Here is a 13,012-nt window from a genome sequence, read left to right as displayed (position 1 = left end):
CTGCCAGGTTGGCTGCTATGCTATTCTCCATGAAACCGACGTTTTGATTAAAGTAGAACAGGTCATGGGGACAGTTATCTGGGCTTTCAAATTTTATCAATTCTGTTCTTATCTACCAGCCTGGGCTCGTGGTGTAAGAAAAGTTTTTCAAAAATTTTATTTTTCCCCGCATAATTAAGACAGGAAAAGCGGCCTTTTGAATTTCAAATATCGGCATATCTTATCTCTAGTCCCAAATTTTGCAGAACTATGTTCATCATCCTATGCATATTTAATCAACGTAATGAACCATGAGACGCAGCGGAACAGCGTAAGGTAAGGGCCTTGTTTGAGCGCCCTCATGCGACGATATAAACAGATAGTCAAAATGGCGACGTCCGCTGCCAAGAAACGGTAAGTGTGAGAATGTGCTAGATTTTACGTTACAGAGCGATTTCTAGCCTTTCGGTAGATCTAAACAACAATTGAGAGATGTAGAAGACTATGTTAAGTCATTTTATTGAGATGTTTTCGATGTTAATGTCCTTTGTAATGCTGTAAAATGTATTGCCAGCCTAATGTTCTTGACCCACGTGGTGCGTGTTTCGTAGTCTACATATGAAGTACCATGCACTATGTGCTGTGAACGCCAGAGTGTAGAGTGGGAACCATCTCGATTATTGACTTTATGTGCCAATTCCCAGCCTTACTACCGCTATACTGAAATTTTATAAATTCAAGGGCGACGACATGATCTACGTTGGTGAGAACAGACTGTTATAAATCAAAAATCGAATACGAGAACGGCCCGGGATTGTACGTAACACGACGAACATTTCAGTCGAAGGGGACATTTATAGATGACACACTCAACATTGATATCGGCTATCTCATACAGAGATAGTGAAAACTGTATATTGACATCGTTCGAAAATTAATGACAATATGCACTGTGAACTCCTCATACTCTATATTGCTGGGGAGTCTACATGTACTCAAAATTAGTTACGTTGTAAATGAGTTTCACCGAAATCTCCTGAGATCATCAGTCACCGTGTCAATGAAAGTGAAAGATGATTTAAAAGGCGTTCGATTGGAGGGTTATTCAAGCCTGCCAACAACCCCCCCCCCCCCCAATAGAATCCCCCCAATAGAATCAACGAATCTTATGTCTTCTGTGGGCACTGATGAAGGCTGGTTGAAGCGTTGTTAACTGCATGCCATCAATAAAATGGGCAAAATGGGCAAGACTGAAGATTAGTGGATATAAAATTAATTGTTTAAATATTGCTGCTGACTCGCAGCGATTTTCCAAGGTTGGAACTGATTGGTTGGTGTGTTTGAGTGACAGGCTCCGCCCCAACGGTTTTAGGATAGCGCGCAATCCCAATCCTTGTGGAGCCTGCTAGGGGGATCACTATGCATATATGTTTTGCGAGCACAAGTATTTTGGATTTTGAAGGTCAAAATTCCATTACAATGGTGGGCAGGGGTCGCACTAGCGCTCGCCACATTCGCAAAATGCGACAGAAAGTGCTGGGTGGCGAATAAATGTCTTCCTGGTTCGCCACGCTCATGAAATTGAAAGTGTGGCGAACTGGCCTCAAACTCAAAGACCCCGGTCAAATTCACGGTGGACGATGCGATACTATCAGGTGATGAAATCAATGTGACTATAATCTCGCTCTCAGCGCCACGTAAGTTTACGATACCCGACAGTGCTTGCGTACTATGCGTTCTGTCCAGCTTCGGTACGCGTTGCCAAACCAGGCAAGCCATGAAGCTTTTTCTTTACCCTTTGAACCCAATTTAGTACCATATAAGGACCAAAATAATGACATCATCAACCCTAACAATAGAGAGTTCCAGTAATTTATGCGAACTTTCCGAGAAGGGGTCAGTGGTTTACGTGAATAGTTAATCAGCTCAGCTGCCCCGCTGCCGTGTACTCAACGAGAGCGAGAGTCGAGAGACCGTACCTTATGATAGCTTTTCCGCAACTCAGACACAGAAGACGATTATATCATGTACAGCTATTGCTCTTTGAGTGATAGAAACGGTAGATTTTACCACTTTTTTGATAATATTCTATGGAAAAATCGAGCGATTTGCTAGCCAAGTTGATTGCGACTGAACGTAGCGTTGGATGGCAGTATGGCCATCATTGCGTGTGCCCTGAACGCGCGCTCCGGACGGTCCCCGTGGTTGAGGTTTTCTTTCAATGTGCTTGATGAAGAAATTTGTAAGATTTTAGTTAAACTGAAGTGTATTCTGTTGATTTTCAAGTGACTTGCAATCGATAAGCTCATGCAGACTGTTGATATCGTGGCCTTATCCAGACTGTAGCGAGAGAGCCATGACGGTCGACCTAGTTTGTTTACAAATTTATGTGTTGTTTCTGTTGACATCGTGACATATATCCTACGTCGCGTCGCGTCTTACATGTGTCTGTTGCATCACCACAAGGTGACTGGAAACCGTATTTTGTGAGTTCGAAGCTAATTGAAAACACTGTATTTTTTAACTGAAATAAACCGGGCCTGAAACTTTTATCTCAATACTTTGTGGTTTCTTTCTATCTAAAGACCGCTTTTGGTATGCTTGTCAAAATACGTGATCCAACTTTGAAAACAGATTGACTAACGGGAACTGGTCAATTGGACCACGGTCCGGAGGGACCGTGATTGGACCCATGCCGACTGGACCCAAGTCAATTAGACCCAATAATAGATATTATTTAGTCATTTCACATTTTGTTGGTCAGCTAACGTCCTGCCCTCAGTATTACTGACCGGCATTATCACTGTGACAAAGACTTGTATTGCATTGTTTGTTATTCCAGTCTCTGGTCTTTGTGCGAAATTCACTTCGACACGACAGTGCTGGTACTCAGAGACGGCAACCCAGCCCGCAGCGCTAAACACTAAAAACAGTGATTGGCGAGCTTTAGGAGCCAAGACCGATACACAGTGGTCGTCTAAGACTTCATAAATTGCTAACGACCTCCAAACATAAAACTACGTATGCTAAATCAAAGTGATGCTCGAATAGATTGTACAGATTGTATGAGTTCATAATTTGGTAAAACCTTGCGATCAATCACAGGGTCCAATTGACTTGGGTCCAATCGGCATAGGGTCCAATTGACCAGAAACCTGACTAACACAGTATGACTACGTACGAGACACGATTAAATCAAGGCAAGTTATCGAAAGCATATGTTGTACGTACGTGAATCAAACTAATGTCAGTTGGTGTAAACACCAAGTTTAATCAATAAAAAAATTAGTTAACTGTTTTTGTCTTCAGCTCTTCATTCTATTATACTTGCAATTCAAACGATGGGGAAAGGAAGCACTGTAATTGTGTGTATGTGTTCACGGTCCCTCCGACCGTGATGTGTTGCACAATAGTTTTTACCTCTATTGGTTGTACTAATTGAATCATATGGGTTGCTAGGATTCCTTATCACAGAAAATGAACTGCACCAGTCTTTTTAAAGAAGTATAACAAGCAGTTGCGTTCAAAAAGTCCTTGTCTGAGAAGGGGGGGGGAGGTAGGTAGGGGTGGATTGCATGTGAAGTCTATGGCACTTCAAACAAGATGAGACCTTAAAATATTTTTTTATTGTACAAAACTTTTGTGTGGCTAAAGAAAGTTGTGTGTGGCTAACAAGATGTATGACCAATTCGCCACGCAAGGAATCTGTGGCAAACAACTTTGAAATCCTAGCGCTACCCCTGCTAGGGGGTCACTATGTATATTGGCTACTTGCAGGCACAAGTATTTTGGAATTGAAGGTCAAATTTCCATTATGCTTAGGATGGGATATCCCCCTTTTTGCATTTTGAAGGTCAAATTTCCATTACAATGTTTACCCACTTTATAAGCCGTTCACTGGACTGTTACAGCCAGCACTGATGCCGTCCTGCTATGCCTGATGTTACCCCGATGCTACGCAGTCTTTGATGCCGCGCCGTACAGCCGCTCTACACCCACAACTCTCAGTGCCCGGCAGCCCCGTACAGTCAGGTCCCGTCCCGCACAGTCAGGTAACCCAAAGTTTTCTGTTTCTTCTGCAGTGTTCGGAATGTCACATGGGCCTGTCGCCTATCTGTTTATAGTCTGTTTTCTTTTCTGTTCTTGCCCGCTTCCCTGATAAATATTCTGCCCAAAATATTCGCTGTAGATTGGCCCCTAGTACTACACTCGTTCCGCCAATACACGGACGCTTTGGAAAAAATGGCTACTCACGTGCTGCCCCTCACGTGAAATTTGGCTGAACATGAATTCAGTGAATTCATGAACTTTCTTGACCCTCAACAACAAAAGTAACATATATAAAGACTTTGGTTCCGAAATTTCATTGAACGAGAGCATGAGTAGCAATATTGCAATATGTAGTACGCGTCGGGCCGACAACCGCAGTGAAACGCCGTGTTCCGTAGACATAACGTGTACGGTGTAGTCCGAAATACATCGTTTTGAAATAACGTCATTAGACGCTACTTTCTGGACAAAATGGTAAAATTATTCCCACAAATACAAAGGAGAAAAGTCACTCAGTTAAAGAAGTTTTACAACAACTCCCCTTTCATAATTTCAAAAACCATAACCAGTTAGGGACGATTCAGAATTTACTTCCAGGGGGGTTGGAGGATTTTCAGGGGGGGGCACCCATTTTTCCCAAGAAAATTTAGGGGGGGCAGAACAAAAGTACCACAATCTTTTAGGGGGGGGGCCAAGGAAAAAAAACACCAATTCAATATTTGCCCAGAATTTCTGATCTCTACAAAAGAGGACCATAGACGCTACCTGGGTGACAGATAAACTCAACATGTTTAGTTAAACTCCTTTAGCTGCCAAATTCGGTAATATTCTCAGTGGTTTGTTTTATGCATCTACTGCAGTATCTTGTTCTCCTCCCTGAAGCGTTATGAAATGTCCAGTATTTAACATGTTAATACAAACCATACAGTGAACAGTCAGGATTGTTTTTGTTGAAAAGAGATCTCAGATCAAGTCCAGACTAGAATTCATTTATCAACAATAACAATGGTCATTTATGTTCACACTGGTATGTTGCTAAATACAGCATTGGGTGTTCTATGTAGTGATAGAATAACAAACAAATGCTGATACACAGAGATGAACATTGAACAAATGCTAAAAATTACAGCAAATGTCTTTTTAAGGTTGGGTTTACCTTGTAGCTTGTAAAGCAGTTGAAAGTTGCATGATAAAGAAGTGTTAATTAATGCAAATGTTGCAAATCACCCGATTTCTTGGCTTCTTTTGCCTTCCAATTTCAAAATTTCCAAAGAATTTAACTCCACTCCGGCTGGGTCAAATTTTCTGAAATTTCACATTATGTTTTTTATTTGGCAATATAGCTCTTACATTTTGAATAAGAGGCATTTTGATTTTGCTGATCATGATTTTAATCAATTATTAGAGTGTCAGTCTTTAAACCCCTACAATTTAAACATAGGGCCAAAGTCCCTGAAGCTACTATAGACATGGAAATAAAATTAAAGGGGAAGTTCACCAAGGATGATTTTTACATATGTGGTAGCTCTGTGGTCATTTACCCAGAAAAGCTATTTTCACCATTTATAACTCGCCCCGATTTTCTACGAAAATGATAAAAATAGTACAGGAAGTTGCCCATGTAATTTGAATCATGGGAAAAAAGCCCCAAGCTTGGAGCTTGCATCATGTGATATGGAAGGGACCATCTTCGGATGGGTATGGCCCCACATTGTCCACTCACAGTAATACAGTGGTAACAGCAACACAAAATCTGACAGTGGACAGTTTATTATAAGTGATTCACCGTTTATGCAAGGATACTCAGTATAAACAAAAGTTATGTAAATACGCACAGCCTGGTTTAAGCATGGGTGAGTGGACAATGCCATATCCATGGGAAAATGGTCCCTTCCATAACACATTATGCGAGCTCCAAGCTTGGCGCTTTTTCCCATGATTCAAATTACATGGGCAACTTCCTGTACTATTTCTGTCGGTTTTTGTAAAAAATCTTGCGTGTTATAAATGGCGAAAATAGCTTTTCAGGGGTAAGTGACCACAAAGCTAGCACATATGTAAAAATCATCCTTGGTGAACTTCCCCTTTAAGTATTTCCTGACTGTATGAAATTATCTCACTAAGGTCATCCTAGGGACCTGCATGTAAACCAAATATTAAAGCTGTCTGACCCACGGTTTTGAAATAACAAGCGACCCAACAGTTGACAGAGCTCTGCTGTGTTATGTAGAGAATAACTTTTTGTGACACATGTATTGATGAAGAAGGTGGATATAAAGAATCTTAAACTGGTTATCTTTTATCAGTATTTTCATCCTCTTAACCAAGCACATTTTAACTTTCAAATGAACATTGTAAGTAAGTTCTGTTGAATAAGTTGAGACTGTACGTACTCAGAGAAAGCACACTGAAGAGACAAATTTTTGAAACTTAGAAGTTCAAGGTCATCGAAAGCATTATAAGGAATCATGTAACGCTTTCATTGCACTGTTTACACAGATTGCATAATTGCTATAAATAGCACATGAGGAATCTTACAGCCCAGCTTTACCATAAAAACCCTATCACTTTGACCACTCTTTTAATTGACCACTATTTTTTTCCTCAAAAAGTAATTTTGTTTATCCTTACCAAGTCAACCATAAATGGAAATTAGAACTTTCTCTGTCTCTATTTATTTGACCACCCTATCATGACAAACTATTATGAGCAATTTCTTTTAGATAACATACAGGGCACAATAAATGACGGTTCAGAATATGTCAAAGTTGGGATTCAGGAAAGTTGCCTTTACATGTTTTAATCCTCCAAGATGGTAAGCATTTCACTATGAACTGTCAAAAAAAGTTTAGCTTTCTGATAATTCTACAGTAAAATTATTTTGGCTTTGATGATTTCCTAATTAATTCAATTATTTAAAATCATATTAATTATTTTTTTCTGGGTGAATTGATAGGGTTTATACAGTACAAAATTACATACAATGTAAGTCAAATTTTGACCATAAATGACAAAAAATTCCTTAAAAATACACATTTGCATATTTCATCACAATTTGAACAAATCTACGTTGGGTTATCCCTAGGGACCTGTATACCAAATAACAAAGCTGTCTGACCAGCGGTTATGAAGAAGAAGATTTTTTACCAAAAATGCCTTTTTTGGCATTAATTTGCCTATTTTCAACAATATCAAAAAATTGAAAAAAATGGTTTCTCAAAATCATATTTTTAATCTACACAACAAATATCAAATCAGTAAGTACTGCGGTTCTCAAGATATTTGAGTGGACGGACGCCTCACAAACGGACATACATACATACATACATACAGACTGACGACGGACGCCGGACGGATACCCATCCCAATAGCTTCTATAGACTATAGTCTATAGTAGCTAAAAATGAGGATGGATAATGCCAAATAAAATAGTTGTTTTTTTTCTACATGAATACTCTCCTTTCAAGTGAAATATTACATTTCAGAAATACTGTCTAGTTTTTGACTGAAATTAATTTTTATCATTAATACAAAAATTGAGGTTTTTTACCCCAAATATACACCCACTTCATCCTTTGAGTAAACTACTGCTACTGCTACTCTTCTTTTCTGTTCCTTTTTTCTATGTTTCATTCTCATCAATTTTACCCTTTCTAAATTTTTTAATGTTCTCCATAACTTTTTACAGTGCTTACATCTACTATAAACTTTTTTGAAAATAAATTTATGGCCGTCTCATCTTCAAGGTGCTTTTCAGCGAATAGTTTTTTAATGTTGAAAATAAAAATATTATGTATTACTGTCAAAAATATATGGTGAAAAATTTACAAAAGGGTTGATTTTCCAATAATCCTGTATGTGCATCCAGAAGATCAAGTGGCACTGCACCAATGCTATGGTGTTGGATTGTTGAAATATTGTGTACACAAGATATTTGCTGTAGTCCAAGAAGTGATCTCAGTGTGTATGAGGCTAGGAGAAATGTGGATAGGCTTACACATTGTGTATTGATGCTAATACTTTTGTGTCCCATTCATTCTGATATTTATAATCAAAGATTTCACAGTGGCGGCTGGCAGAAAAGGCAAAAAAACAAATTAACATGTATAATTGTTTCGTGTCATCGGAAAACATGCGCATCATGACTATTTTAAAATTAAAATTTGTTAAAAAAATTTGAAATATGAATGCCCTGTCAATTTTGAAAAATACTGCTGACAAAATGTGAATTTTGACTTACACAGGGTTGTCTGCATTTTAATATGAACATTGGATTGTGAATGGAATGAGCAGAATAACATGTGAATTCATGTTTTGGATAAGGTGTTTTGTCCAAGAAATGTTCTAAAATATTCCTCAGCATTGTTGCTTTCAGTGGCAGCTACTTGGTTTTATGACAACCAAATTAGAAAAAAGAGAAAATTAAAAACAAGTTGGCTTTCACCAATTTTAATTCCTAATGTTTAACCCTTCACCACCATGGTTTGTCCCAAATCCATTGTTTTTCTATGGTAAAGTTGGACCTGTATACAGGGAACTGGGGTGAAGGGTTAAAACTTTCACCGTGAGTCTGCAAATATTCGGCATCATCAAATGAAAATGTATGCTGAACGTGTGCATGTACCGGTACATGTACATCTCACTTTCCAGAAATATCTGGATATCTGCAAATGATGTACCATTAAACTTCAAGATATATATCACTTTGCCAATTATCTGCTCCTCTGATTTTCTGTTCACCATTTCTAACTGACATCTTTGCTTGTCTTTGTGTGCATCATATGTATCAGTGAGACATAACGAAAAAAGTATTCATATTTAGTAATTAACTTTTCTTCAGAAATTTACAACCAGATATGTTTATTGCTACCCTTTCCAAAAGTGTGCCACTTGCAGTCCCTGCAAATCATTCTTTTTATAGTCATATAACCCTGAAATGATTTGTTATATCATCGATTAAATGTCCACTACAGTTCCTGCAACTTGTTAGACTGGATATGTCTATAATGTATAAGCATGCATGTATATATTAGGGGGGCCATGGAAAAAAAACAGGAAAGATGAGGGGGGGCCATAGATTTTTTCTATAATTTACTAGGGGGGGCCATGGAAAAAAATCACCGAGAAAATAGAAAATCCTCCACCCTCCCCCTGGAAGTAAATTCTGAATCGTCCCTTACGACCTTTGTAGCGACCGTGAAACATGGCGCCCAATCGGAAATCCAGCACGTCATGTCTTTTATTTTGCTCACGTTTTCTCAACTTTCGCGATCGATTTCTGTGAACCATGATACAAAATTGATAGTTAACATTTCCCACAATACAATGAAAGCTTTGATTGTTTAAAAATCACTGCATATAGAACTCACAGCTAAGCATTTCGGTGGGGCGTCCGCGCATTGGTACCGTCCCCCCGTCCCCCCCTGTAGCTGGGGAATGCCTTTTAGAAAGTTTTGCTGTTCAGCGAGTTCAGACGTTGTTCAGACATTGTTATATTCGCTGGCTGGAGACAAGTGCAAAACCAGAAAAAACAAAACAGTAGGAGAATCAAAATAGTAATCACTCTTCCCCAAATGACATATTCACATAATAACGAACGGTGGCCCCGTAGGCAGTGTAGCGGAATAATAGAGCATTGTACGCATGGCTAAGCGCACCGCTGACTTGCATCGCCGGCCGGAATGTCACATTGGGCGACCTCACAGCACATTAGCCGGGTAGGTGTATCGTTTTGACTAGACAAAACATTTTAACTCTTAGCGTATTTTTTCAATTTCAGCATTCTAGTAAAGTAGTGTAATAAAGGGAAAGTGGCTTCACACATCACTCATCTCGTCTTGTATGTGCTTTGGTGTGTTTAGTGTCTGAAATGTTTTGGCTGTTAGTGTGAAAATTAACAAACGAATCGCAGTGTAATAAAGGGAAAGTGGCTTAACACATCAGCCATCTCGTCTTGTATGTGCTTTGGTGTGTTTAGTGTCTGAGTTGTGTTTTGGATGTTGGTGTGGAAATTAACAAGCGAGTCGTTAATTTTCAAATAAAATTGATAAAGCTCCATCACTTAAACACCACAAAGTTATCACTGGTTTAATGAAAACAAATTTAACAAACAATTATGAAGTCTTTTGGAAAAAGTTGATCACTGATGAAAATAGTAACTAAGAATGTATGCCAAATAAAACGTAATTTTAGATTAGAACCCTCCTTAACACAGTTGCAAGGTGAGAAAAGAAAATTGCTCACCAAACTTCGCATTAGCAATCATGATCTAGCAATTGAAAAAGGGAGACACACTTTTCCAAAAACCCCAATTACTGAAAGATACTGCAATCAGTGTAACACCAACAGTATTGAAGATGAAACACACTTTTTATTAGTCTGTCAGAAATACAAAGTCCAAAGAAAGTACTTTTTCAGTAAAATCAATTTCCCAAACGACGATACTGAAAATCAGCTTATTTCTCTACTAACAAAACAAGAGTTATCTTTTAATGAACAACTTGCAGATTATATTTTTACTTTATATAAACAAAGAAATACCTAGTTATATTTATCATTAGCTAATACTTTATCTTTATCTTTATTGAAGAAAATTTTAACTTTTTTTTTGTATCACACTTTTATTGCCACAAATGTGATGTAAATCCTATATTTACAAGCAAGCAATAAAAATATTATTATTATTATTATTATTATAAGCCATGGCGAGACGTGGGCGTAGTCAGATGTGTCCTTGACAGCAGTGACTCTTTTTTTATCCCCACGTTTCGAAACCAGAGCGGTCTCTTCCTCAGTCGCCTAAGATATGTGTATATCTTTTTTGTTTTATGTCATGTCGATATTGTTGATCTCCTGTTCTTCTAGCAGTGAAGCCAGAATGCTTATGTTTGGATCGTAATGTGTTCGTTCGTTCATTGATTTGTTTCTAATGCAATGGACTTTAGCCTTAATCAGTGTGTCGCTGATGTTCGTATTTCTTTTGTAAGCGATGATCGGTTGTTTAGGAAATAAATTCCTTAATGTTTCGTCCTTTTCTATGTGATCCCAGTTTTCACACAGAGCTAGTTTGATAGCTTGTGTCTTTATGTATGGGCTATATCTTGTTGTGAACACAAGTGTGTTTTTCGTTCTGTTTTTTGTTCGCTGGTGTTGTAATTGCGTAATTCTGGTGGCGAACTTTGTTTGTGATGTAATTCTAGAGATTTCATCCTGACTGTAGCCACGTTCAACTAATCTTGCATTGAATGAATTGACTTTCGCACGAAAGTCATTCTCATTGTTGCAAGTTCTGATGTACCTTAGTGTTTCACCTTTGATCAGGCCTTTAAAGGTAGATTTGGATGGCATGATGTTCTATGTAGGATTGGAACGTATCTGTGGTTTTCGTGTGCGTTCTTATGTCCAGTATTTTCTCACTGTTATGTCGTTGACCTTTGTATACCACAAGATCGAGGTATGTTATCTCATGTGTCGAGCTTTCAAACGAAAATTTGAAAGTAGGGTGCATTTTGTTGATGCCTGATGTGAATTCGTTCAGTTCGTGTTCTGTTCCTATGAAGATCATGAAAACATCGTCTCTGAATCTAAGCCAGAGTAATATTTTCGATTTGTATTCACGTCTTATTTTCATTTCCGTTTGATGAAATGTGATATCAGCCACATTCGGAGACGACGGAGAACCCATCGATACACCCAGGATCTGTTTATAGAATTCGTTATCGAATTCAAATGTGTTGTTTTTGAGAATAAGTGTTAGCATGGCTAACAGGTATTCTGTTGGTGGCATTTTCACTAGCTGTGATCAACAGTGCTCAACACAGAAAAGCCTGTGATCAACACTGATCAACATGATCAACACTGCTCAACACAGAAAAGCCTAGCTGTGATCAACAGTGCTCGACACAGAAAAGCCTGTGATCAACACTGATCAACACGATCAACAGTGCTCAACACAGAAAAGCCTGTGATCAACACAGAAAAGCCTGTGATCAACACTGATCAACATGATCAACACTGCTCAACACAGAAAAAGCCTAGCTGTGATCAACAGTGCTCAACACAGAAAAGCCTGTGATCAACACTGATCAACACGATCAACAGTGCTCAACACAGAAAAGCCTGTGATCAACACAGAAAAGCCTGTGATCAACACTGATCAACATGATCAACACTGCTCAACACAGAAAAAGCCTAGCTGTGATCAACAGTGCTCAACACAGAAAAGCCAGTGATCAACACTGATCAACACGATCAACACTGCTCAACACAGAAAAAGCCTGTGATCAACACGATCAACAGTGCTCAACACAGAAAAGCCTGTGATCAACACTGATCAACACGATCAACACTGCTCAACACAGAAAAAGCCTGTGATCAACACTGATCAACAGTGCTCAACACAGAAAAGCCTGTGATCAACACTGATCAACATGATCAACACTGCTCAACACAGAAAAGCCTGTGATCAACACTGATCAACACGATCAACAGTGCTCAACACAGAAAAGCCTGCGATCAACACGATCAACAGTGCTCAACACAGAAAAAGCCTAGCTATGATCAACAGTGCTCAACACAGAAAAGCCTGTGATCAACACTGATCAACACGATCAACAGTGCTCAACACAGAAAAGCCTGTGATCAACACTGATCAACATGATCAACACTGCTCAACACAGAAAAGCCTGTGATCAACACTGATCAACAGTGATCAACACAGAAAAGCCTGTGATCAACACGATCAACAGTGCTCAACACAGAAAAGCCTGCGATCAACACGATCAACACTGCTCAACACAGAAAAAGCCTAGCTGTGATCAACAGTGCTCAACACAGAAAAGCCTGTGATCAACACTGATCAACATGATCAACACTGCTCAACACAGAAAAAGCCTAGCTGTGATCAACAGTGCTCAACACAGAAAAGCCTGTGATCAACACTGATCAACATGATCAACACTGCTCAACACAGAAAAAGCCTAGC

At 38.8% G+C, this 13,012-nt stretch overlaps 1 protein-coding gene across 1 annotated transcript in view; it reads left to right on the top strand.

Annotated features, from left to right (window-relative positions):
* Positions 1 to 352: 352 nt before the first annotated feature.
* Positions 353 to 13,012, top strand: part of LOC139136453 (nucleolar complex protein 2 homolog) — a 30,125-nt gene continuing 17,465 nt past the window's right edge. The window contains exon 1 of the mRNA XM_070704177.1: positions 353 to 393. Coding sequence (XP_070560278.1) covers positions 368 to 393 — 26 coding nt within the window. The 5' untranslated portion in view covers positions 353 to 367. The remainder of the gene's footprint in view (positions 394 to 13,012) is intronic.

Source organism: Ptychodera flava, chromosome 7 (genome assembly GCF_041260155.1).
Source record: "Ptychodera flava strain L36383 chromosome 7, AS_Pfla_20210202, whole genome shotgun sequence".
Taxonomy (NCBI): Eukaryota; Metazoa; Hemichordata; class Enteropneusta; family Ptychoderidae; genus Ptychodera; species Ptychodera flava.
Note: the sequence above shows the minus strand (reverse complement) of the source record. Positions and strands in the feature narration are given on the sequence as shown.